Here is a 27,319-nt window from a genome sequence, read left to right as displayed (position 1 = left end):
ATTTTAAAGATTTCTAATTCTTAACTTTAAAATAAAACTTAAGTTTCAAGTTATTTATGAAATAGTTTGTTATATTCTTATATTTTTCACATTTAAATTATTATGAATGAACAAAAAAATTCTTTATTGAAAATTAGACTCATAACATTTATCATTTATCATTTAATATTTTATTAGTGTTATAAACACTAATAAAATATTTTTATTTCTTATATGAGATTTAATTTTCGCTACTTTAAATTATTTTTTATTTATGGATTTTTCTTATGTAATAATTTTAATAATTGTATAATAATGGTTATAAATAAGGTTTCAATAAAAACCTATTTAAACTTTTTATCAACTTGTTTGTCAAGTTTTGCTTTTATTTTAAATAAATTTCTTTGCGCTGCCAAGTAAAGCTGTGATAGCAATTCATTTCCAAGTATTTTAGTTAAATCACCTTTTTAGTTAAGTGCTCAAAGATTTTGTTTTTATTAATCTGTAACTTTGCTAAATAAAAAACACTTTTGTACCTTTAAGTTGTTTGTTTTATCTTTTGTGTTAATAGTTTGTTTTTTCCCGAAAATATGAAGTTAAAAGTTCTTAAGTGCATTTGCAAGTAGTTTATTAAACTGGATTTAATTCAAACAAGAAATTTTAATTAAATGTTATTTATTTACAATCTGTAGATCTAATTTATATTTTACTTTGTTCTTAGTTACTTACTGAGTAATTTTCCTGTTTTTCAATACTTTACTCAATGGTTCATGGATAAAATTCGTACATCTTGTTCAAACTTACCAGCAGGTTGGGTGAAAGAAGTTGTCATTCGTAAGTCTGGCGCATCAGCTGGTAAATCAGATGTTTATTATTACAGGTATAACTAACTACACCTCAAATATACAAAACTCAATAAATAAATATTGAAAAGATACTATGTTTTCCTTATCATATTATGAAAGTAAAATGTTATAAATAAAAATGTGTGTTTTATATATTGCATATAAACAAATTACATTTATTCTTCAACAAAAAAAACCAAATTATGAAGCTAAAATCACTCTTTTAAATCTTACTTTAAAAATCACTCTTTTAAAAATCTTTAAAAGAGTGATTTTTAAAGTAATTTTTAAAATGTAAACATTAAATATAATCTACTATATAGCTATGAAGTTGAAATTTTCAAGAAACACCTATCTTGTGGAATAAACAAGGAGTGAATTTTGTAAATGATTTGAGAACATCAATTCTGGATCTTGGATGAATCTAACTTTAATTACCTTGTGCCATACAATCCTTAAATATACCAGCCAGGATCTAGTTTGTTCTGAAGTAACTTAAAGTCAAGAATGTTCTTGCCTTGTTTATTTTGGTAAGATTATTTAAAGGTACACATCCTGTGGATTATGTGTCAAAGATACATGTTTGAAAGGTATATTTATCACTACATGTCAGCACTACTGAGTGAGAAAACTAATAGGTCAAGAAGACAAGTTTATGTCAAATTGAAGAGCTTATTAAGGAAGAAGATACCATCAAATTTAGACAATTTAAAAGTTTGAGGTTGTCTCTATAATATCGCCAAAGAATCTTAGGATTTTTGCTCCAAAGCCTCTAAACCTAAGAATTTTCTAAGAAATAACTATGGAACAGTTTGTGAACTTACCACATTCTTTCTGAGAGCAGATATTCCAGACCTTAGATTCCACAAACCAGGGGCATGTTACAAAGCAGGATTGTTTATCCATACAAAATGACTGAACAAGAAAAGTTAAAATGAAGGAACCCAGTACTTTTACTGCTATCTGTTATATTTCTTGGTTCCTGAAAGTCCTTGTTGGTGTAAATGCTCCAACAAATGATCTCTTGGTTATTAAAACTTTCTATTCTATAAGGAAGCACTGGAAGGTATACTGGGCATTTGATTCCTTACTTATAAGTGCTGGCTTTAGGAACTGATAATTTATCTCTTGGAATGGAGAAAAAGTTTTGAATGGCCTATATGAAGTTCCTGAGGAGTTTGATCATTCAAAACCAAAAAACTGTCTTTACTTACTAAAGGGGTGAGGGTACAGTGTTAGTGGCTTTGAGGAAATAATACACCAATTTTGAAAATAATATTTTTCTTTTTTTTTTTTTTTTTTTTGAATTAAAAATTAACATTTGTCACTGTTAGACACTAAAAAAACATTAACCCTTTTTCTTCACTGTGTGTTGTTAACAAGAGTTAAATTGAAATATGCATTAGAACACTTTAAGAGTTAAATATATATAAATAATTTCTTTTTAGGCATTAAATTACTCTTCATTTTATATAATGTTCTTGATAAATTTATTTTGTAATATATTTTATACATGGCTATTTTTATATTTTAGTGATGTGTTATGTGGAAAGATTTTTTTTAATAAATGTTTTTCTATAACTCAGAAAATTGCTATTTAAAAAAAAAAAAAAAAACAAGTATTAAAATGCTATAATACAAATTAAATACAATTTTCATGTCTCAGTGCTGATATAAGATGAAAGTTAAAACATGAGTTCAGTGACAAAACTTAGAAAATTTTTTTTTAAAAGCATATTTGTGAATGAAATTTTCTCTGAAATTTCAATTCTGGCTAAGCTAATTAGATTTTGTTGTTGTGGTTTATTCAGCCATTACAAAATCATAAAAAAAACCATGAATGACTAAGTTTTAATATTGAATTATTTTACTGAGAAGAAACTATCAGTTCAGTGATGCATTTTTCAGTAATAAAACACATGGTTTAATTAAAATCTTCTTTTTTAAATATATTTATTTTGTAATAAATTTTATTTATAATGAAGGTGAAAGTACTTTTTAAACAATATCATTCTGAACATAAAAGTAATGAGATTTTGATAAATCTTTTTATTTTTTAGAATTTTTTTCAGAGTTTTTTTTCTCCTGAAATATTTCTCAAACACAATTATTGTAGCCATAATGTCCTTTTTTTATATTAAGAAGTGGCTTTATCACTGAATTTGTGCACTTCTTTGATTCGATTAGCATTAAATTGAAGAATTTTATCGACGAATGGTATAACTGAAAGCATTGTATGATTGGATCAGAAACTATGGGGAATGTTTTTAACTCAACATGCCAACAGACTGCAAGGCTTATGATTTAAAATTTGGTTTTGTCCAAAATGAGGTCACTATGATTGAAACATTTTTAGCTCAGTTGACTTGAATCCACTACAGTTTGAGATGTATTTTCTATTGAAGTTTCCTTCAATTTCTTGAAAATTGTTGATTGGTTTTCTTTATAAATGCGTGTTTGACAAATTTCTCATGCATCATTGCAATGTGCTGGATAATTTCAGTTCCAGTAGACTTCTTCAAGATCTTTTCAATCTTTATGTAAGATTTAGTTATGGGTTTTCTTCACTTGTTCAAGGGTACTTTGAATTCAAATATATCAACCGTTTGCAAGTGTTTTTCAAATTGCTTCATTTATGTATGTATGTATGTATGTATGTATGTATGTATGTATGTATGTATGTATGTATGTATGTATGTATGTATGTATGTTTTTTATGTCAGGGTAGGAGTATAAAACACTAAAGTCAAAAAAACAACATGATAATTTTTGAGGTTCCTTTTGATATTTGTTTTTAAAAGATAAAAAGATAAGTCGCAATTTGATGAACTGATTTTCAGCCATTCTATCTCTTGTATTGTCATCTTTAACAAATCAAAGAAAGACCAGCTTTCAGGTGTACCAAAATCTTCTTCTTTTTTTTCTTTTTTTCTTTTTTTTTTTTTTTTTTTTTTTTTTAAATAATTTAAGAGCTAATTTATGTAATTGATGAACAACTAAACACTTATCAGCTCATATCAACAAATCTTTTTAATACCAAGTGTGTTTTTTAAGTGAGTTCTGTACAGCTTCTGCTGGTTTAAGACTTAATTTGGAATATTGTATCATTTCATTAAAGGGTTTATGAACTAAAGAAGATGCTGTTACAGGGATAAGAGCTTTGCAATGATATTACAATAGGATATAAACTACTGAATTGTGGCTAAAAAAGAGTGTGTTAACTAATAAACTCCCTGTGTTATAAATCTAGCATGATGTGAAATATATTTTTAGTTAACAAAGCTAGCAAATATGCTCCACGTGTCATTATAAACTTCAGTTGTATAAAATTAAAAACATTAATATTCAATCATCTACATGTTTGAACAAAATGTAGAGCTTCCAACTTATACTGAGTTTATGTTGATAAAATAACAACTCTGATCAGTTACAACAAAAACTAAACAAGGAAGAGAATCATTGGAGAAGTCAAAGTTGTTTAGCACATCTGAGTCAATTTGGTATTTTTCTACACTATAGCTATATGGCCTTAGGATTGAATAAAACTGTTTAGCAACATCTCCACAATAGTCTTCTTGTCACACAGACAGAAAAACTGTTTAGTTTAATGCTGTAAAAAAAAAAAGATTTTTCTCTTACCATCTTTCAAAGAGAAGTCAACTAATGAATTCCATACTTTTAATACATGTAATTAATTGAATCACAGTACAATCTTATAACTAAAGCACTCAACATGTAATAGCTATTCTTTCATCTCCAGATAATCAGTCATGCATCCTTTCTAAATAATACTTTTTCATGAAAGGCCTAAAATCAAAGTATAAGGGGAAAAAAAAAGTTGCTATTTGCTATTAAATGATGTTTACCTTTTTCATGCCACCCGTCTCTTAATTTTATTGTGAAAACTGCAAGCATTACTGTACCATATTCCTCCCATCACTGATACCAGTTATGTTCAGTGTGATAAAAGCAAGAGTTTTGGTTTTACCACACTGAACATAACTTAAGTTCCATGCTAGCTTCAGCTTTTAAAAGAGCCTGTTGTTATTAAACACTTGCATAAACACTTGTAAACTGTTGCTTGGAAATATGTTCCAACAGTTTAATATGTTTCAAACACCTGGTGTCTGTAGGCAAAAAATGTAAAGAAAATATATGCTTCATATTTAACTTTTTTGATGTTCATGAGCACTATTGATTATGTGTTCCCATTTTCTCCTTTCTCTTATCCCTTGTAACCAAGAATAATTTTTGTCAATGTGAAAGGATCTTTGACTTTATTGCTCATTATTATTGCTTATATATTTTGTTGAAAGAAAATTCTAGGGTTATGAATAGAGGGAAAAAGTGCTTTAGTATTTCTTAAAAGTTAACTGAAAGTGGCCAAAATTTTTTTTTTATTACCAAAATATTTAAAAAAGTTTCCCAATTTATCTGATTAAAAGAAGTAAATTCTAATTGACATCAGTTTTCAATTTCTAAATAAATTCTAGTTGAACCCCCAGTTATCTACAATATATATAGAAATAATATAGGCTACATATTAGGGGTGACTCAACCAAATATTAGTTTTGTGAAATATTGACATTCACGCAATGCAGTAAAAATTTTATTATTGTAAAAAATGTATCATTTTAAAATAAATTAATAGTTTTTCAATACACAATTTAATATAAATTTTCTGCACCATCATAAATAGTTATCATAAATACAATAATAAATGTAAAAAAAAAGTTTTCTATAATTTAAATATATGGTATTCATTTTTCAATAAGTAAATAAATATATTTAAGTAAATGCTTAGTTTACTGTCTTTTTTAGTAAATAATTAGGCTGTTGCTACTTGAAGCGCAATGCGCTCTATGCAGCCATATGCTACTCAGAGCGCAATACTTTGTACGCATGCGCTAAATCTTGTTGATGTTAACCCTATCCCTATCCCTAACCCTAACCCTAACCCTAACCCTAACCACCTATCCAACCAGTTTTATTGTGAAATATAAGTCGCACTGTTATAATAAAATAATTGCGCATGCGTGTACAATATTGCGCTCTGAGTAGCTTATGGCTATGTAGAGCGCATTGCGCTCTACGAAGACACTTTGAAATAATTAATACTTATAATTTTATATAATTAGCACAAGCACCTCTTAACCATTTTGTATTATATTCAAGTAAACCTTGTGCTAGTTCTTTACACCCTTCTTGCATTTTAGTTGTTTTTTTTTGTTGTCTATTGAGTGAAATATTTAGAAAAAAATACTTTGATAAAAAGAAAAGCTTTTTAAACTGCTAAAGAATCATCAGCACCAAAGGTAAATAATCTAAATATATGAAATATTTTTATTCATAAAAAGTTAATATGTAATATTTCAATTTATATTGCATAAAATGTTAAATAGTAGTTAGTAAAATGTTGTTGTGAGATATGATTTAGAGACTATTTAATACTTAATTTGTGTGATGTATAAATTTATATATAAATATTTATCTCATTTTCTACCTTTTTTGCATTTTCAGGTGACCTTGCATGCATAAATTTTTCTTAGCCCTACTGAAGGTAACCAGGTTCTTCTTTATTTTCTCACAATGTTTTAAAACTGGATATTAGAGAATTACACACTATTGAAAGAATCACACAGGCTATTGAAAGAGTCAAGGAGTTATAGCTACAAGCAAAAATTTCAACTAAGTATTTCCAAGATTTCGTTAAAAAGCTTCAGTTGTTAATCAACAAGTGGAACTGTTTGAAGAAGAACAAAACAAAAACAAAACAGAAAGAACTAAAGAACTGTCAGACTGAGACTCAGAAAGTTAATAAATCCACTATTTCAACTTTAGCATGTGATATATCAAATAATTGAAGAATTATTTGATACAGCACATGCTAAAGCTATGTAATTAATTTAAAATCAAAAAGAAAAATCAAAGTCTTTATATGATTTCAAGTACAGTGGACATTCATTGACCTGGAATATTTTCAAGATGCTTTCTCAGATGGTATGGCCTCAACTTAATTCTACAGTGTCAAAAATAAAATGAATATTTTCTGTGAACAACAGCTGCTGGATCATGAGCCACTCAAACTCATGCTTATCTTTTTAGAAATAAAGTTTTTAAATTGGACTTTCAAGCTCCTGAGGCAATCCATCAGGCTCACTGGTTAGCAAAAGTCATTTATAGCATCAAGTTTCATCTATTTCAATCGCAGTTCAAGTTTATGTTATGAGAATCTTGATTCTTCTTTGTGTAAATGTATTTCTTGCTAAAGTTTATATCAAATTTTGTTTCTTTGCACCTCTTGCTTCCAAGGTAGCTAGGGATGATCTACAAATTCTACAAGAACTGTTTCTTTAGATGATCGAGAGATTGGTGCAGTGACTTTGCTCAATTTTGCATGTCACCTATGGCACTTGTCAGAAGATTTAATCCTCTTCAGTCTATTGGATCCAGATTTGTATCTTAACACGAATTCAAAAAGCTGTCAAATTATTTTTTGTTAAATATAATGTACCATTGTTAACTCTTGAATATTGAGAATAAAAATTAAAAACTTTCCATTCTACCTATCGTAATTGAATTTACAATACCAATTATGCAAAAACACAAAATGAATTAAATATCTGTTTCTACTTCAAATTCCATTGTAACATTTGCATTGCATCTCTAATACTAAGTTATAGGATTATTTATTTATCGATTGTTTATAAATTGTTTTTATTAACTTTGTCTTATATTTTCTGTTTTAGCCCAGAAGGCAAAAAATGTAGGTCAAAACCCCAAATGTTGCAGTATCTTCCTGATGATTTTGACATTGAAAATTTTGATTTCAGAGCTGGAAAAAATACTGACATTTCTTTAAAAAAGCGTAAAAAGCGTAAGGATGATTTTGATTTTGGCAAAGACTTTTCTATGCCAATCAACAACTTAAAACCAACTAGACAAACTAAGAAAGCTTGTGATAGCCTTGAGATTACTGTTTACACCGGCAAGGATTTAGAAGGAACCAAGCACGAAAATCACTATTCTCATTCAAGTAAGTTTATTTTTTTACACATTATAGAACATTAAGCAAGCAATTTTGCGTGTAACTGATAAAATGCTAATTTTAGAGGAAAAACATCCTGGAAGTTTGATTTTTAAGTTCCGTTTATGTCTTTTGCATGTGTTTGGTTAAATGTATTAATAAAAGAGATATTTGGATTTTACCAAAAATATATTAGGGCTAAAAGTGGTTTAAGAATAGCTTGAAATAGTGCAGTGTATGGGACACAAATCAAACTAAATAAAGGTTAGGTTATCAGCAAACAAAACATTAATACTTATATATCAATCATTTACATATATCAGATAATTTTATTTATTGCTGATTACTTTGTTTCTATGATCTAAAGTACTTTTAGTCACTTTGTTTCTATGATTATAATTGTGTTTGTATTGTGTCAGAGAAAGAGAGAAAATATAATGGTTGTTGATGCTTATGAACAAGATATGCCACTAGAATTTTTATTTAGGAGAAAGAGCCAAAAAAACGTTTTTTGTGTGGATGAAAATGAAACACTATCATATTAGGTTTACATATATATATATATATATATATATATATATATATATATATATATATATATATATATATATATATATATATATATATATATATATATATATATATATATATACACATATCATATATATACATATCATATATATATTGTATGATCAAATTTAACTTATCAACATAAGTAAAAGTAAATATTTCTTTTTCTTATGGTGATTATTTAGGGCCTACCCCCTTCTTTTATCTGGGTGAGCCAGTATTATGGAGTAGCATGGTTCATTTATTTGAAAGAAAAAGCTTGTTCTTTGAATGATCTTTTTTTACAGTTTATTTAATTGTCTAGGAAAGGCCTCATAACAAGCCACTTGTTATGAGGCCTTTCCTAGACAATTTGATAAACTAGTTTAACTAGCCACTTATTGTGTGCTTGCACACTAAGCATCGGCGTTACCGCACCGGCGGTAAAAAAATTTCGGTAAAATGCGGTAAAAATGCGTATTACGCACTTTTACCGTATGCGGTAAAAATGCGTATTACGCACTTTTACCGTATGCGGTAAAAATGCGTATTACGCATTTTTACGCTTTCTTGTAACAGAAGACGGTAAAATTGCGTAAAAATGCGTAAAATCGGTAAAAATGCGTAAAAATGCGTAAAATGCGTAAAAATGCGTAAAAACGGTAAAATTGCGTAAATACGGTAAAACTGCGTAAAAGCGGTAAAAATCGGTAATTTCGGTAAATTGTGATAAAAGTTTGTATAAGCGGTAATTATTATGGTAAAAAATTACTTTGTTTTTATCAAGTCAGATAGTTGTTAAATAATTAATTACCCTCTAAAATTAAATTAGTCTCCTATATAAGCTTGACAAAAGTCAAGAAAGACTAACAACCTCAAAGTTCTTCAGTGATCTGATTAGTATACCAAAATCACTACCGAATCAAACCATCTTCAAGAAACAATGTCTCTTTGGAATTATTTTACCAAGCTAGACAGAGAAGAGGATAACATCTCTGGCTCTGGCAGAAAATCAGGATTTGCTGAGTGCAATAAGTGCAAAAAAGTGATTAAGCTGTCTCAAGGTAGCACCAGTGGAGTTAAAGCTCATTTAAAGTAAGTGTTTTACTCTTACTATAATTTAGTATATTTTAAACCACTGATCTCAAAATATAACTAGATAGCGTATTCTGTTGTTGTTTTCGAAAAAATATTGAAGCAAAAATTGGCCTTCCAAGATGGTGGCGATCAGAGCTCTTAGCGGTGAACCGATGTACATCTAATAAGACTATTGTAATATGAAAGAAAATAATTAAACAGTTTTGAAAGAAAAACAAGACAATGAAACAAATTTTTAAAAAGTTTATAGAAATGAAATGATTTAAAAAAAATTAGACAATTAAAGAAATTGTTAATTTAAATGTTAAAGTTCAAAATATTCGATATAATTTTTTTATGTGCAATTTACGATTAAATTAATATTTATGTATAACTTATGTACCTTTTAGTTCTTAGTTACCCAATACAGTGTGCTAGAAGGTTGATAACACAACTGAATGGTAAGCGGCAGTGGTGTCTACCTACAATTTTGACAAATTTTATACTTTCAATAACGCAACATGCAGTTGTGCTACTAACCTTCTCAGGGCGTGTCTAGGGGATGTCTGCTACGTCGCTGGACATACCCAAAATATGTATCTTTATATATTTTTTCACAACTTCAATATTTTGAATAAATATGATGCGTCGGTAGATAAAAGCAAACAGAGCGAATAATTATAGCAAACTAAAGCAATAATTAAGCAAACTATACAAGGTTAATTGTTCGAACGGATGGTAAGAAGTTATTAATCCGGGATAACAGTTAGATTTACGATTTGGTATTTTATTATAGCGCTTTTCAAATCGAGAACGGTCTAAAGTTTAATAAAAAACGATTTATATATTAAACGGAGGTTGTTTTAATTTTTGACTTAAACAAATTAATAAAAAACTTGAATGGACATACCTTTTTTGTTAAGTTATAAAGTACTTCATTTTTTAAATATTTTCTTTTGTTAATTTAAAAAAAATAAAAGTTATTATTTCTTAGAGAACAAATTCCGGACTTCCATTTCAATTACACCCTTAGTAAAGTTTTAGTCAAATTCTTTTGATATTTATCATCAGGAGGAGAAGACTACAGTTAACAACAAGCATATATTAAAATATATCAATGGACATCCCCAATTGTTTTATACAAAGCTGTGTATCTTTTTAATTACTTGCATTTTGAACAATATAAAAAGAAAGTAATGGTTTTAAACACTAAAAATTAAATTCGGACTTACGTTTGTACATACACTAAGCCGTCTTACCTCATATATGCGTTTCTCAATGAGGAAGGGGGGGGATGCTAAAATTTAACATTTTTGGGAAGGGGTTAAAATTGCGACTTATCCAAAAAAATTCCTGTACAGGCCCCTGCTTCTAGCACAAGCATTGGGTAGTTAAGAACTAAAAGGTACATAAGTTATATTGCAAATGCTAATTATTTTAAATTTGAGATTTCTGCACAAGTAAACAAATACTTTTTCTTCACTACTATTAAACAAACTAAATTGAAACAAACTAAAATTAAAACTCCTACTTAGTTTTACTGAGAATCTGTATTTTATCATATGTGCCCATAATTATGAAAGTAGTCTAAGTCAAAATTAAAAAAAAAATGAATTTATCACTTATTTCACACGACATGATTTTAAACTAAATATATTCAATGTAATTTTTACGATATCGTCAAAAATGAACCTTTAAAAAGTAGTTGTAATTACAACGTTATACGGAATTTTTAATTTATTCAAATGCGAATCATTAAATATCTCGAAATAAGAAATATGACTTAGACCACTTTCATAATTATGGGCTCATATTTATTCTAAAAAACAAAAAGCAGAAAGTTAACATACAACAAGCTATTGTAAGAATATGTTTTGTTAAATAAAAAAATATTTATACTTGAAGTTTATGTAATTATGTAATATTCCGTTATTTTTATGAAAAAAATCTTATGCTAAACAAAAAAATAGATTTTTATTTGAAACTTATCAATATTTGAGCTTAAGATATAAAATTTGATTATCATTAGTTTCTTAATTTTCATATAGCCGTTCGTTGTATCCGCCGCCTTCTTGAGAGGCCAAAACTGGCTTCGAAAAATTTTGCGTTTATATGAATAAACGAGCTGGCCCGGATAGCGATCCGGGCTAGTTTGTTTATTCATATAAACGCAAAATAAAATTAAGTTGAAATAAGGACAACGTCGAGATCTCGGTAAATGGGCTGGCTCGTTTGCCGAGCCAGCCCGCTTTCCATATAAAGAGGCCCTAACTCTAAATTTTCACCAGTCAACAAAAAAATCTTTTAAAATGGCTGCCCACAGTTTAAAAACAGAACCTCTGATCACGTGGTATTAGTTTAAACTTTTATAGCATTTGTTTAATAAGACTGTACTTCAGGATAAAGTAACTACTTCACGCGTTGACAAATTACTAAACAAATTACACCAAGGTAAAGGAAATTAGTTGTCGGCACGAACAGATTTTCATCATTTTTTCAAGATAAATATTTGTAAATTTGGGAACTTTTTTCGTGTAAACAAAGTCTGTCAATGATAAAATAGATCTGTATGGATAATTTTAAAATGACTAAAAAAAGTATAGCGAAGTATAAAAAAGCTTAAATTAAATTTTTTATTAAGATCTGGTTTCATTCAACTCCTTGGTCCTTCATTCACCAGCCTTAATTTTGTGTATTTTTTTAGTATTTTTTCCGACATGTCGCCATTTTTTGCCTCGGCTACTTTATAAGCTCCATAATTTATATTCCTTAATGCATTATTTTTTTAGTAGGTGTATTTTCTTATAGACTTTTTTATAATTCATTTGATAAAGCATAACCTTTTAAAAAGTTATTCAAATTTATAATTATCTTGCAAAATGCGGTCAGATATTTCATGTTTTCGCTTTTCATATTTCATATATTATTTCAATTGTCATAATAAGCTCATAATAACCCATTTGTTTTTGTCAAATAAAAATTAGTTTATATATAGCTGGTAAATCATTTTATGTTAATATAAAATACTTAGTTATTCTTGCGGTTTGCCATAAATTGACTTTGCTAAATTCTTTAAAACTGTGACAAATTATTTTTTTCTTTATTGTATTTACATTCATTTTATGTATAAGTTATTTATCCTTTACTGTATATATTTCTGTTGTTAAACATAAAAATAGAAAATTCTATAATATTCATAAACTGGATGTCTACAGCAATATAATAGATGGAGTAATTCCCTAGACATGAAACCATTGTGCTCTAGGTAGCTACAAAACAATTTGATTTTTGTATTACTTATTTTATCTCAAGTTATACATGTACTAAGGTAGTCAAGCAAATGATCTCAATTTCTTTTCATTGTCCGCGTTATTTCTTAAGGTATTAAGAATGTCTATCTATATAAAATTAAGCTTAAAACTTGGTTCTTTTGCTGTTATCTTTAATAAATGAGAGGAAGTTGAAATGACTGGTTAGACGAGTCCAAAAATTTTCGTTAAATCCGACAGACTTTAATATGATTTAATTTCTAACTATGCGCAACGAGCATGGTTCGCAAAAAAAACAATAGGTTGCACGTCCATTTCTTATATGTCCATGGTAAAATGCAACATGATAAAAAAAAAATTATTTAGAATTTTTAAAAAAACACTAATGTGTCTTGTGGTTCATGTATTTATTTTTTATGAACTATCTACTACTGAAACATTGTAATTCGCATCCTTTTAAACATATATAATTCCACTATTTTATTTCAGATCCTGCAATCCGCTATCTTTTTACCAGATGCAAAAAGTCGATAACGAAAATAAAGAGAAGAAATTTCAAGAAAAGAGGAATGCTCAGGCAGAGGCTGATAAGTCCAGTACCATAAGAAGATATTTTGGTCCTATTAATAAAAACAAAAGGCTTGATAACCTCCCACATGATGCATCATCAAGTCACCAAACAAAAATGGACGATTTTACTGAAACAATAAAGTGGCCTTCACAAAGTGCTCAACAGTTGGAATTTGATACCATCCTAACCCTTTCACTAGTTCTCTCTAACCTCCCGTTTCACGTTATTGAAACTGCTGGCTTCAAAATGCTGCTGAATTATCTTTGTCCACAAGCCAACCTAAAAAGTCCAACCACCTTATCCAAATTCAAGCTACCAATGATTTATCACAATCTAAGACGTGATGTAAAAATGCAAATTGAGAGAGACATCCCGCATTGCGAAATGGCAGCTTTCACTACAGATGGATGGACTGCAAGAAATGGTGATCCCTTCGTCTCCCTTACATTGCATTATGTTACCAAAGACTTTGAACTCAAAAACTTATCTTTGGATTGCCAAAACTTTATTGGGAGACATACAGGGGTTTTGCTTGCACAAGGAATAGACCACATGATTTCTCAATTTCCTGGTCTTCAGAGGGAAGACCTTTACAAAGTGGGTGTTACTGATGCTGCAGCCAACATGAAGAAAGCAATCACGGAAAGCAAAGAGATCAGTGATCATCTAATCTGTGCCAATCATCTGCTCAACACTTGTTTAACAAAGGCTGTAGAAAAATCAGAAGGAATCAATGGTATAATTAAGAAATGTAAAGGACTTGCTCAAAGGACCCACCAAAGTTCATTAGACTGGCAGGATATCAAGAAAGCGTGCGTGGAAGCAAATATAGAACCAGTAAAGATCATTCAGCCAATTGTAACAAGATGGAATTCTAACTTTATGATGCTTAAGTCAATCCTCAGATTGAAGGCTGGTTTACTGGTTGCTCTAGAAACTCTAAACAAACCAGATCTTCAAAGTTTGATTCCGGATGAGTTAGAGTTTATTAGTATTTACAACATTTTACCATTTCTGGCAGAATGTAAGCGATGCTCTGATTCCTGGTCTTCTGAAAATCTAGTGACTATGCATAAAGTTCAAAAAGACATATTAAATCTCCACTTGCTTTGCAAAAGAACCATAAATGACATTGAAGAGCGTGACCCTCAAGTTGCAGAGTGCCTACACAACTTCATGAAAGAATTTGAGAAGGGTTTACCTAATTATATACAAAAATATTGCAAACAGTGAGGAAGGGAGGGAGGCCGCCATCAAGGAATTGGTTGACAATCACCCAACCACAATCCAGTTCTGCGAGTCATTGGTTGATGATCATACTTCGCTAGAAACATCAGATCTTGACGAAACTATGGATCCAGTGGACCTTGAGTTTTTGAAAGACAGGAGGCAGGTTTCAGCGCATCGCCCTGGGACTTCACAGCCTAGCCAATCAAAGCTCAAGCCACCCTTGATGCTTGAATTTGAAAAGTATCAGACTATGGCCTTACCTGAAAGGGATGTGGATGCTTTAGAATGGTGGAAGCAAAATAAAAATGAGTTACCTTTGCTAGCTGGTCTGGCTAGAAGTTACTTGGCTATAACTGTGACTTCTGCTTCATCAGAAAGAATGTTTTGAGTAGGAGGTAGGACAGTTACTGATTTTAGACATAATGTAAAACCAGAAAACACTAGCATGTTAGTTTTTGTGAGTCAAAATTACGCAAGGGTTCCTTCTAACCTCAACGATTGGGAAAAAACTTGCGAAGAAGAGCCGTATGAATTACCACATGTCACACCACCAACTAAGAAGACTCACCAACAGGGAAAATCACATAGTCAAACTGAAACTAAAAAAAGAGGTGCACTTGAAAAGGCTTCTCCAACTTTATCAGATACCCAAACTGGTCCTGAACCTAATAAGCAACAACAGCTACAGTTAGATACTCAAGAGAGTCAAAGGACTCTAGCTCAACAAGAAGGGTATGAAGTGACTCAAGGTAAAGACCAAACTCAAAGTGTCTCTTTGTTTATTCCAATGACACTCCAGCACAATCAAAGTAGAATCAAAAAAGCAAAATTAGGTAATATAATGAAGTCGAATTGGAAGGGGAATGAGAAAAAAAAGTACAGAGCATCTGAGCTTGCAAACATTTTATTAGAGACAGATGATGATATATCTGATGATTAATTTTTTATCAATAACTTGTTTGTTTAAAACTGTAAATGTAATATTTACTAATAGAAATACAAAAAGCAATTTAAAGTATCTTTTTTTAGTTTTTCGGTAATCAGCAAAAAAAGAGGAAATTTGTGATAAAATGCGGTAAATCGTGATAAAAAGCGGTAAAAAGTGATAAATGCGGTAAAATTGCGTATTACGCATTTTTACGCAAAATTACCGCGGTAATTACGCAAATTTACGCATTTTTACGCATTTTACGCAAATTTACGCATTTTTACGCATTTTTACCGACGGTGCGGTAACGCCGATGCTTATTGCACACCATACTTTTTGGTTTCAAAGTCCAATAAAGTTAAACACTGTTTTAAATGTTTAATTTTTCAGAGAATTTAAAATCACTTTAAAAAGACTTTGGCTAATTTAAGCAAAATAAAATTTTTTTTGAGACTTAAGCTGAGATATCAGCTGTGACAAATCCATTTTAGATTTTTTTCTATTTACACTCAAAGAAATCTGATTGGTTATTAACAATTAACAACCTTGCTCTTTATTTCATTTTTGAAAAAAAATTTAGACTCGTTTTGAAAGTGATGAAATAAAAATGATTAAAAAAATTATCCTGAAGTTTTAAAACAATTTAAATTAGTAGTAACTAACTTAAGTTTAATTTTTTAAGTTTAAAACTAACATAAGTTTAGTAATAACTATAAAAGTAGTAACTAACTATAAAAATTATGACTTTATTAGAATACAAACTAAATTACGTTTGTTTGTTAATAGGTTTTAAAATATATGCTTTTTAAAGTGTTATCCTGGAAATAACGCAGTTGACTAATCTTTGATTTACATTTGTAGGAATTTTCTTTTGTATTCTTTTTAAGAATTTTTTATATGTATTCCATGGCATCTGTAAATGTGCATGCAATAAGGAGAATTTTTTTAAAGATATTTTAATTTTTTTGTTAAGGAAAACCATTGAGTCGCAGTATGTTAGCAGAAAATGAAGCCAAAAGAAAGAGGGCTGAAAATTTGTCACAGCAATTGACAAAACCAAGACAGTTGTTCTGGCAGCTTCGTCTTCAAAACCTTCTTCCCATCAATGAGAAAACCATGGAATTTTGTAAACAAGCTGAACTTGATAACTTTGTAAAAGAAATTCTCCCAGGTGGTACCAACCAATCACTTCTTAATTCCCTAGCTTACAGTATATTTAACAGCCATAAGATTGTAGGGCAACAGGCTTCTCTTAATGCACTGAGAAAACACCCTACTGCGCTTTGCAATGCTGAGCAACCATTCACTGCTGCTATATCTATATCTGATGAGATGTTGCAGTTACAAAGAAAGCGTGTTGAATCTGCGAGAAAGAAATTAGCAGAAGCTCAAGACCTTCTTAAAGCTCTTGAAGAAGAAGAAGAAGATTTAGATGACATGGATGAATAGTCCTCTATCATAACAGATAAAAAATTTTAATAACTACATTTATATTTATGAGAATTAAATTTTAAAGCCAGGTTGATGTTTATGAAGAATGGACATCAGGAATGTTTGAACTAGTCATTGTAAAAAATCTTTTGTAACAAAAAAAAAAAGTATCAGATATCCAAATATTTAATTAATGTATTTTATTGTCTGATATTTGAAAAATACATAATTGCATTAAAAAGTTTCTTCAGTTTGTTTCAAACTGGATAGTAGTTTATTTTAAAGTATACTGGCCTCAAATGCTACACTGATCTTAAATAATTTGAGGTATGCATAAGTATTTGAATAATTCATAATAAGTTCTGATCTTGTTTCACTTGCAAGCCATTCTTACTAAAAAATTTCTTTCTCACTTAAATTATAATGATGGCTTTTTTGTTTATGATAATTACAGGTAGAAGAAGGGATCCACAAGAAGGTAATATTTGTATTTTTTTTTTTTTTTGCAACTTAATTTTTCATCCTTTTTAAATGTGTTAATAATAGATTCATTAAAAAAAAAAAAAATTAAAAACTTGACTTTTTTGTTTTTTTATTTTGTAGTTTTTTATTTAGGTGGTTTTTTTAATTTTTGATAATACATTGAAGTTTTGAAGAAAAAAATCTTTCTTGTGGTTAATTTTTTTGTTATTTTCTTTTTTTGGTATACATATTAATTATTCATTAATGTTGTAATTATAGTAATAACATTATAAAAAAATGATAAGTTCATAAAATAATATTAACAATAACTTAAAGCATGCAATATTTTTTAATTGTTATAAAAAATAATAATTGGTTTAAAATAATTCTTTATCAAATATTTTTTTCATGGCTTACTTATTATTTTTATTCTTTTCTACTATACTTTTTTTATGCTTTTACTTTGGATAAATTGGATAGTCTTGATCTGAGATGAGAAAATGGTCTATAGAACCACATAGTTCCACCTCTGTAACCAAATTAAAGCAAAGAGACTTATTGAATGGAATTTAGAAAACTTAAATTATGATTGGCATCCTTTTCTTGTGCATGTTTTGTTATGATGCTATTCTACACAATAAAACCATGAATGGATCATTATTATGACATTTTGATCTTATGAAAGATAAGTAGTCATGTTTTTAGTATGATTTCTTATAACTCTTTTCAGCCTTTTTTCATTTCCAGTACTGTTTTTGTCCATTAAAAAAACATATTGATCAAGTAGGCTTTGATTAATAGCTTTCAGTTATTTGGCTGTACTTATTTGTTGATGTGTTTTTTTCTATGTATAAGTCTCATTTTTGTTTTAAATTAAAGCATGGCTTCTAATTTGAGATATGAGCCAATTAGTTGCAAAGTGCTTTTCAACATTAGTTCATCAGTGCTTTTCAACATTTGGAGATATTAATATTTAAATTTCTTAAGTTTTTGTTTTTATAAAATTTTAAGAAAATTGTTTTGTTATTTCTCTTGTTATTGACTATTAATTTGTTATTGAAAGCATATACTAAATGTTCTGATTGCAAATTTAATCTGCTGTCTACAAGCATTTCATCATGCAACCGTTATATTGTTCTACAATAATGCACTTTTTACATTTCCTAAGCTAATTTTGTTTTAAGGTATGCTAAGTAATTTAGGTGTAATCTTTTCTCTGACACTACAACAAATGCTTTGGTATACTATGAATTGCACCTAAAAAACTTTTAACCTCAGTTGATAGTTTTTTTTTCTTTTAAATGCTATGAGTTTAAAATGGCACTCACATAGGTAAAACTGAAATGGTTAAGTTGATTAATGTTAGTGATGAATGTGTTTTTGATTGATGACCTTGATAATGCTGAACCATTGACTAATAAACTATTTCTCGAAATTCTATAAAAACAATTTTCTTAATATGTTAAATCCATTTAGCTTTACTGAACAGATTCTAATTGGATTTTGGATTCTTTATTTGTAGGTGTCTAGAAAAGATTGGAATTTTTTTTTTCTTTTTTTTTTTTTTTAAATTTTTTGAATTACAAATTTTTACTAGCTTAGTATTAAGATTGCAGTGGTTTAATTCATTTTTTATTTTTTTCAGATATTTTTTATTTTATAACTTGATTTTTCTCATAAATAGTGAGTTCACCAAGCAAATAATTTTGTGAGTTCAGGTAATCTTATTTTAACACGGAAGTGTCATGCTATGTGCACTTTGCCGCTTCATAATAACATACCATTATATGGTTTCTTTTGCATTTTAATAATCGTATCACACTGTCATTTCCTGTGATGCTTTTTAAAATAAATCCTTCAAATTTTTGAGCAAATTTGTTTCCCACTGTGATTGAAGCAAGCAGTATTTTTAGTTTTAAAAAAAAGTTATGAAAATTTTATTCAAGTTGAGATATTTCTTTTGAGATAAATATTTCTTGGTACTAAATCCAAGTTGTTTAGAAATTATTTATTGGTTTTTTTGTTATCAATTCCGTAATTTATTTTTTTAAAACAAAATTATAAAATAGTTTTTTTTAAAAGGTTTTTAAAAGAGATTGAAAATACAATTTTTTAGCTAACAACCATGTTTAAAGTAGCAACAATGTGCTGGAGGGACAGAAGTGCACGGTTAGTCTTAAAGTTTTTAAATGTATAAAATCAAACACCATAATGAGCAATATAACACAAAGAGTAAACAGGTTTTTTTTTTTTCATTTCTTTCATTTTTGAACTTCCCTTACCAAGGGTTTAAGAACAATCATGTATGGAGTATATAGATATCAGTATGTCAGTATGATATTATGTTAGTATGTCAGTTATGTCTGTATACCAGTTACCTTTTTTGTATGCCATTTATGTCTTTATGCCAATTATATGTCTGTATGCTAAATATATGTGTGTATCCCAGTTTTATGTCTGTATGTCAGCTCTAAGTCAGTATGTTGGTAATGAAACTAAAAAAAGCTATTTTGATATATTTGTGTATCTTCATTTTGGTTTATTTAAATATGCATATTGTTTTTAAATATGTAAATAAACTTTGAAAAGTTACTTTAAATAAAATTTATATTTTTCTTGTATATATAATGCATCTATATGTGATAAATATAAATTTATAGTATTTCTATATGTATTTAAAGTATACTGATTGGATGCCTTTTTACTTAAACATGATTGTAGACTGAAATGAAGTTTTATATCTTGTTAAAGTTATTCATTCTGAAAAGCAAGTAGCTTTATGTCGTTGTCTTTTTATTGTTGTGGCCTCACCACACAAATTTGGTCTTCAAATATAAAATCTGTTCACTTACCTTTCCCTATTCATACCGTTATATACAAATGATATAAAATAATAAAAAATGTTTTGAAATAATTAAAGTTTTTGTTTTTTGTTTTTTGTAGAGCAAAAACAGAATTTGAGTGCAATGATGCTGATCTTGATACTGTATTAGAGAATATTAATTTGCTTTTAAATGACATGGAGGATGATTTAAATGCTTGCTCATCAAATATAGAGGTGATTTTTTATTTTTGTAAATAATATATTTTTACTTTTAAGCCTTCTAAAAGATTAAGATAATTATTTTAACCGTTACCTTAATATAATCTTTACTTAGTGAAGGCATTGTTTACAAAGCAATTGTTGCTATAACATCAGTTTAATCACCAAAAATGCTAAGCATGTGGTTTCCTAATCTTCAATATAATGACGTATCAGCTATTAAACTCTTCAAGTATATATAGGCTTTTTTTAATGCTATTAACCTTCTAGTTTGATTTACTTTTAAGTAGTTTATCTACAGACCTTTTATTATAATGTAAAATAAAAAAATATTACTTTGTTTAACAAAAGTTAAAAAATTGTACTGTTAAAGCTAATAGGTCGAGTTGTAAAAAAAATATTTGCCCAGTTGCTAAGGATTTGCCCAGTTGCTAAGGATTAATACTTATAACCCATAAGTAGGTCTGTGAATAGGTATGAGGGATAGTGAAGATATTATGGTGTTAGCTAATTTTTTTTAACAATCAGACAGTATTATAATTTGGCAGTTGAATTCCTTAAAACCTTTTCTTGCCAACTTAACCATTGGTTGGGGATGATGAAGTGAATGTGCTAATAATCGAGGATTAAAGTTTAATATAATATAGATGCATTCAATTTTTTTATTTCATTAAAATTAAAGATTTTTTGATGGCCATAGCACGTGTTTTGAATTAAGCATTTGTTATCTTGTATATTTAGAAGGCTTGCTTTTTTGTAATTTATTGTAGATTTAGACCTAATTGACTTTATTTTTGTGATATTCTGTGATTTTTATCTTCTTCATCAGGTTAAGTGTTCATATTATTTTTCAAATAGTTTATTTTTAGAATAACTCATCACAGTGCGAAACATTTGGAAGAAATAAATTGACAGGTATAATTTTTTAAAAATTATTTTATAGAAAGAAAAAGAAAACATCCATTTTTATAAATAGTATTTGAATATTTTATCTAATCTAATAAACTTAATGCTTGATTCTCTTTGATATCATAAAATAAAGACCCTTTTACAATATGATTTTTTAAATCAATAATTCTTCAGCATTCTTATATCTTTTTATTTGTTCTATTTAAAAATATCTTTGTTCTGTGATAGAAGTAAATAGAAAAATAAATAAAGGTGTGAATAGGCCTACAGCTTTTTTTTTTTTTTTTCTTATTTTAAAGTCTAACCTTAGTATATTAAGCACAGTTTATGATGCAAATTAAAGTGAAAGGTAAATGATAATGTTTATTTTAAATTGTCTTTGCAGTGACTTTTATAAACAATGTGGATATGTGTTATGTAGAGTTAAATTTATTATTATAACGCATTAACTTTAAAAATTCAATTCATTAAAAAATGATAAACACTTCTGTATGCGTACAAGCTTATCTCTAATTCCAAAAATCTTGTTTATTCTTGTCAGTTTGGTTTATAGAAGCTGTTTAAATTTTGTTGCTTCTTACTTTTTTTTGCTTAGATAAAATTTTGTTGTAAAAAAAATAATAATTCTAGTGAAGTATGTTTAAAAGTAAGTTTTTTTTTTAAAAGGAATTGAATTTGGGTTTAATGAAAAGCAGTTTTGTCTTATAGTTTTAAGTTGCAAGCTTTTCTTATGATCAAATTATTTTTCATTGTTTATAGAATCAATTCCTGTTGTTCGACATGAGTTTGTTAGTGATGTCTCATCTTCTGCTCTACCTGAAAAGTTCAAAAATGATTTAACAGTTTCTTCTTATCTATCACCTCCGTCTCCTAATAGTTTAAATCATAAATTAAAATCTATCCTTTCACAGCAGCACCCTAAACAAAAACTCAGTGAGTCTCAGATATCACATGAGATACCTTACAGAAACATTTTACGATCACACAGTAAAGCTCATAGAATCTCAAGTGAACCAGTTAATCCAGCAGCTTTGAAAAATTTTGAAGCTTATGAACAGAAAGTCTCAAAATTGTCCATAAACGGTAGAGAATCTTTATCAGCAAACAGTTCTCCTGTATTAAATGCAACTCAGTTAGAAGAGAAGTATTATTCAATTGCTCCTCGTTTGTCATTGACTGACACAGACAAGGTTGGACATTGCTAAAAAAAAAAGTTTGAATTTTAAAAGTTTTTTTGTTGCTTGTTTTACTTTTTTAGGGAGGTTTTTTTATTTCCAAAGTTTCCTGAAAAAAAAAAGTAAATGTTAAATTTCTTTTTTAGTTTGATGTGTCCATTTTATGTCCTGATGGTATTGTATTCAAAGCTGATGTTTATAAAGCCTGGACTGCATTCCAAATTGCATGGAAAATTGCTCATGTCAAAGGCATGCCTGAGAAACTTGCTATTGTTATTGAAGAAAACATTGCAGATCTATTCTTAGGTATGATATTTAGCATTTTTAGCACAAAGAGTAAATTACCTTTGTGAAGGTAAAACGTAAAGCAAAAATATTCCTTTTTTTATTTAAAACAATTGCTATGTGAATAAAAAAAAGTTATAGCATATTTTTATGTAGATATGCTATAATTATTTTTAAGTATTTATTATATATAATTAATGCTTTAATAATAAGTTTTAAAAACTGTAGATGTATGCGTAGTAACACAGTTTGTGATTTCTTAAATTGTTCTTGAAATTTATTTTAAATAGAATTGTTTTAATGCTTATCACTAACATTTTATATGTGAGTTTCAAATTTAGCCACACTTTGTGGTTCTTAACAAAAATTGTCTTTATATTTGTTTTTTTTTTCATATTAGTTAGGCCTATTGAAGATCATGAAATAGTGTATTCAGTTGTTAAAAAATGGGCACCTACTTCTAACAACAGCCTTTCTATGGTAGAAAGGCAAGATAAATATGATCTGTTTAATGAGCCAACTGTAAGTGGTTTCTGTTTTTATATTTAGTTTAGCACTTAGTGAATGCTATGTTTGATTTTAACTAATTATTTTAATTTATTTTAAAAATTACTTGAAGGTTTATTTGCCGCTAGAGATGTTCGAACCAAACAATCTGACTGATCAAACAGATAAAAAAAGACGCAGCTTGCTTCTTGGTGTAAGATTTTCATTTGTTTTGACAAATTCATTTATTTAACATTTGTTTAATTTGATCACATCCGATACTGGTATAGAAATTAAATTTTTGATCAGTTATAGTTTTACATTGATTTAGTCTCTAATGTCATCAGAAATCACTCTTGAACTGCGGTACAGTATGCTAGTTAAAGATTTTGACAAGAAAATTTGGCTTAAGAAATATCTTCGACTGAAGGATTCGTGTCTATATATATCTGATGAAGATAGTGATAAAGTAAGTAGGTATTTTGTTTGATTTATTTACTATTCAGTTGCTCGAATCTTTTTAATTTTGTAACTGATTTATTGTTATTGTTTTATTGTATTTTAAGACTGGTTTTAAGCATGCTTCCAAGTAAAGAGTAATAACTTGCTGTAAAGAGTATTAATTTTTATAGAATATGACAAAAATTTTCGATACAAAAACATCGTTTTTATATCATTGTCTCCCTGAGTTCTCTAGAGCGCACAAATCACCTACTCCTTATTGCTTTTGTATTGTTGTAAGTTTTTTTTACTTTCTGTGTCAAAAGAATAGTTCCTCTTAATAACTTTACGGTTCAAAAGTTATTGTTCGAAAGTTATTGCTTAGTTATTTATAAAAAAAATTTTTTTATTTTATAGTCTGATGTAGTAACGGAATGGAGTGAAATTAAATGCTTTTGCGCAGAATCAGACATGGTTTTAACCGGTTGGTTTTCCGGATTTCGGATTGCTAAGGTAGTCTTTTAATTTCGCAAAACTACAAAATAGTTGTCATTGATCTGAAGAATCGCTTTCTTGTTTTACAGTTCTTAATTATTCAAAATTTTTTAGTATGGTCAACAACTTTATATTAATTTTCGCGATGCAATGAATAAAGAAGCAAATTTAAGACGTACTAATGTTGCTCGACAAAGTCTACTTTTTAGAGTAAGTTAGTTTTAATAGTTTTCGCTGTTTCAGAAATTGTTAAATTTTATGTGGGGATTTTCTACAATACCTATTGTTTTTAGCGCCCGCACTCCGATCAAGATGAGTTCGTCGATAACAAAGTAGCTTTAGACTTCTCTGGCTCTAATGGCCGAATTATATCCAATCCTCTAGAATTAATGCGAGTGCAGAATGAGATTGCATTTGAAATTCCTAAAACTTCTAAACGTATATCAGCAACATTTTCGCCAGCGGTTGTTCGCCAAAGTTTGCTTCAAAATAAATTGTGGTATCACGGGAAGTGCAATCGTGAGCAATCGCAACATAAACTCAAACTTCATGGATTAAAAAAAGGGTATGCACAAAGTAATCTTTCGTTTATTAACATCATTATGTTACGGTCCATGCTAATTAGATGTGTTTTTTATGACGATAAAAATGATGTAATTATAAAACGATATTTATCGAGAGAAAAAAAAATCATGTTTATATTTAGAATGTTCATGGTGCGTGAAAGTTGTACGTCTGCTGGAAATCTCGTTTTAACGGTCGTCACGCAAAATAAAAAAATAACACATTATCAAATTTTTCAGGTAAGTCATATTTATTAATTAAAAATATCTAAAAACTTTGTACAAAATTATCTCTAAAGTTTTTACTCGATATCAGTTCAAAGCATTTCAATTAATATTTGTCTTAAATCTAAAAGTTTCATTTTGCGTCATCGCAAAATTTATGATATGACTCATCATTATAAAAAAAAAAAAACATTTCTCCATTTTTTTTATTATATTAACTTTAGAACTTTTCTTCTGCTGGCGTCGTATCCTACGGCATCGAAAACGGACCGCAATTTAACACTCTTGAACTTCTTATTGAGTCATACCATTCTGGTGCCGTTGAAGGTGTTGACTTTGTTCTTAAAAAGCCATGCCCGTCATAAAAATCCCCTTTATCAAAATATTTATTGATATATTAAAAGAATCTCCAGATAATGATTTAAGAGGAAAACCTTCATGGCCTCATCTAATACTGTTAAGGCATTAAATGAAATTTGAAATTATTTGCAAACAGTGAAAAATTACAATGACGTTCAAATTTTTATGTGATGTAATTATGTATATATATATATAAAAATGTACATATTTATTTAAACTTTCTTTTATATATATATATACATATGTATGAGAAGCGAGAACCCAAGACAGACGATATCTGCAGCAACGAAGTGTTTAAGTATAATTCAAACCAGTTTAAAAATGGTAAATATTTCTCGGGATTGAATTCAAGGAAAATGTATAAAATAATTAATTTAACCGTCGAGTATTAAAGCATTTTATTGCTGCGTATTTTCTGATATCTACGATAGAAAAATAATGGTTATTTCGCAGAATGTTTCATGAAGTATGACGTTGTTTAATTCAGGACGGAACAAGATGTTTGTCTCTATTGCGTTAAGTCATTTTCAAGAAATTTAACATAAAAATATAATATACATTCAATACTGGAAAATATATAAGTTAAATTGTTAGATTTTTTCTAAAGAGACCGGACTTCGAAATATTTTTTTTTTAATCTAATCTATGCGATCTTTCAATACAATGTTTTGCTCCACATCGCCACTTTAAGATCATATTTCCCATCTTCTCTAAAACGAGAAAACGAAATTTCAGATTTTTTTTGCGCGAAATTATGTTGTTTTTTTATTTGGAAGATAATTTTAATATTTAATTTTAAACGGTTTGGACAAAATAGTTCTAAATAGGCTATTCATAATTTGACACTTTCTCGTCGCTATATTTTGCGTTTAGTTGGGCTAAATTAGCAAAATTCTAACCAATACTGAGGTAGAGCCAGGATTTTACGTTAGGCAGAGTGGCGGAAGTGTATGAAACTCGGTCGAGCAGTTCGATTTCTCTAGAAAAAGTTCGATTTTTCTAGAGAAATCGAACTTTTTCCTTTATTTTCTGAGAATATTTTTCGCTCTAAACAATAGTTTTTATAACAAATTGAAAACTGCGATTTTGAGATGTTATTTATAAAAAAAAGGAGATGTAGATAAAAGTTTCTTAAGGTAAGGGAATACGTCCTTCCCTAGACCTGCCGTATTAAGTTGTCAAAGTGTACTGCAAACATATAACTTATACACTGTCAATAATATTACTTATACACCTCTGTAAAGTTAACGAGCCAGAAGTTTTCGAAAATAACAATATTGGTCGCGAAAAACTGTCAACAAAACGGCTAAACCATCGTTAACGAAAAATATGTTCTGATTAAAAACCAGCGCAAAAATTGTGTATGAATGATATTATAAATTAAGGAAAAGAAAAAAAAAAAAAAATCTTTGTTATTTTTGGGACTTCTTACATAGCTATGAAACTCTTAAACTACTGAATATTATATTTTGAAGACACTTTATACCAGAAATTTACAAAACATCAAGTAGTAGTGCAATAAAAACTTATTTTTGAAAGAAATCTGCAAGCTAGGTAACAAGAATAAGCTACAGTGGTATTAATGATTAAGCTGCGGTTACCCAGAAATTGATTTTTTGCGGTCATAAGTGTAAAAGTATTTATGATAAAGCAAATAATTTTCATTTATAGTAAACATTTACTGTCAAATTAGAAATTTGTTAGCATTTCAAACAAAGTACAGAGTTAATATTGTTTGTGGTCAACCGATAGAAGTTGTTAACAAACATACTTGCATTAATTTGGGAAAAATTAGTTTCTTAAACAACTTTTTTATGGAGTTTATCTACTTTTTATTATTACGGCAGTTGTTTTGTAGAATAACAAAAGAAAATGAAAATGCATAGCCTGTGCCGAAAGTTTGAAATTTCATGACCAGATTTAAATCTGCTAGATTGCTTTATAATCTTATTCTAACGTTATTTGACGT

At 28.6% G+C, this 27,319-nt stretch overlaps 2 protein-coding genes across 4 annotated transcripts; both read left to right on the top strand.

Moving 5' to 3' along the window:
* Nucleotides 1–667: 667 nt before the first annotated feature.
* On the top strand, nt 668–17,147 carry LOC145187312 (methyl-CpG-binding domain protein 2-like). The gene is made up of 3 exons (XM_080063675.2): nt 668–859; nt 7,574–7,860; nt 16,449–17,147. Exons 1-3 carry the CDS (start codon nt 750–752, stop codon nt 16,922–16,924), a joined length of 873 nt encoding a protein of 290 aa, XP_079919801.2. The 5' UTR covers nt 668–749; the 3' UTR covers nt 16,925–17,147.
* A 1,110-nt stretch (nt 17,148–18,257) lies between these two features.
* LOC145187311 (growth factor receptor-bound protein 14-like) lies at nt 18,258–25,510 on the top strand. 3 transcript variants are annotated; one of them, XM_090089206.1, is made up of 15 exons: nt 18,258–18,700; nt 19,485–19,537; nt 20,312–20,426; nt 21,281–21,326; nt 22,080–22,510; nt 22,642–22,801; nt 23,181–23,302; nt 23,400–23,480; nt 23,598–23,735; nt 23,899–24,003; nt 24,125–24,220; nt 24,317–24,412; nt 24,496–24,767; nt 24,909–25,005; nt 25,215–25,510. In XM_090089206.1, exons 2-15 carry the CDS (start codon nt 19,494–19,496, stop codon nt 25,353–25,355), a joined length of 1,944 nt encoding a protein of 647 aa, XP_089945332.1. In that variant the 5' UTR covers nt 18,258–18,700; nt 19,485–19,493; the 3' UTR covers nt 25,356–25,510. The 3 variants fall into 3 exon arrangements, with proteins under 3 accessions (XP_089945332.1, XP_089945328.1, XP_079919800.2); XM_090089202.1 differs by lacking the exon at nt 18,258–18,700 and having other exon boundaries at nt 19,386–19,537; XM_080063674.2 differs by lacking the exons at nt 18,258–18,700; nt 19,485–19,537; nt 20,312–20,426; nt 21,281–21,326 and adding an exon at nt 21,461–21,966.
* The last annotated feature ends 1,809 nt before the right edge of the window (nt 25,511–27,319 follow it).

The sequence above is a fragment of the Hydra viridissima genome, unplaced genomic scaffold, assembly GCF_058129835.1.
Source record: "Hydra viridissima isolate aposymbiotic clone 2 unplaced genomic scaffold, HvirCarnegie_v1 scaffold_1, whole genome shotgun sequence".
In the NCBI taxonomy this organism is placed as follows: Eukaryota; Metazoa; Cnidaria; class Hydrozoa; order Anthoathecata; family Hydridae; genus Hydra; species Hydra viridissima.
Note: the sequence above shows the minus strand (reverse complement) of the source record. Positions and strands in the feature narration are given on the sequence as shown.

Bases quoted from the DNA above. Each gene is read 5' to 3' on its own strand.
- LOC145187312 (XM_080063675.2), top strand. From the start codon at position 750: ATGGATAAAATTCGTACATCTTGTTCAAACTTACCAGCAGGTTGGGTG. The intron at 860-7,573 runs GTATAACTAACT...TTTCTGTTTTAG, and splicing joins TCAGATGTTTATTATTACAG to CCCAGAAGGCAAAAAATGTA. The intron at 7,861-16,448 runs GTAAGTTTATTT...TTTTTTGTTAAG, and splicing joins AAATCACTATTCTCATTCAA to GAAAACCATTGAGTCGCAGT.
- LOC145187311 (XM_090089206.1), top strand. From the start codon at position 19,494: ATGTTTAAAGTAGCAACAATGTGCTGGAGGGACAGAAGTGCACG. The intron at 23,736-23,898 runs GTAAGTAGGTAT...TAATTTTTATAG, and splicing joins CTGATGAAGATAGTGATAAA to AATATGACAAAAATTTTCGA. The intron at 24,221-24,316 runs GTAGTCTTTTAA...AAAATTTTTTAG, and splicing joins CCGGATTTCGGATTGCTAAG to TATGGTCAACAACTTTATAT.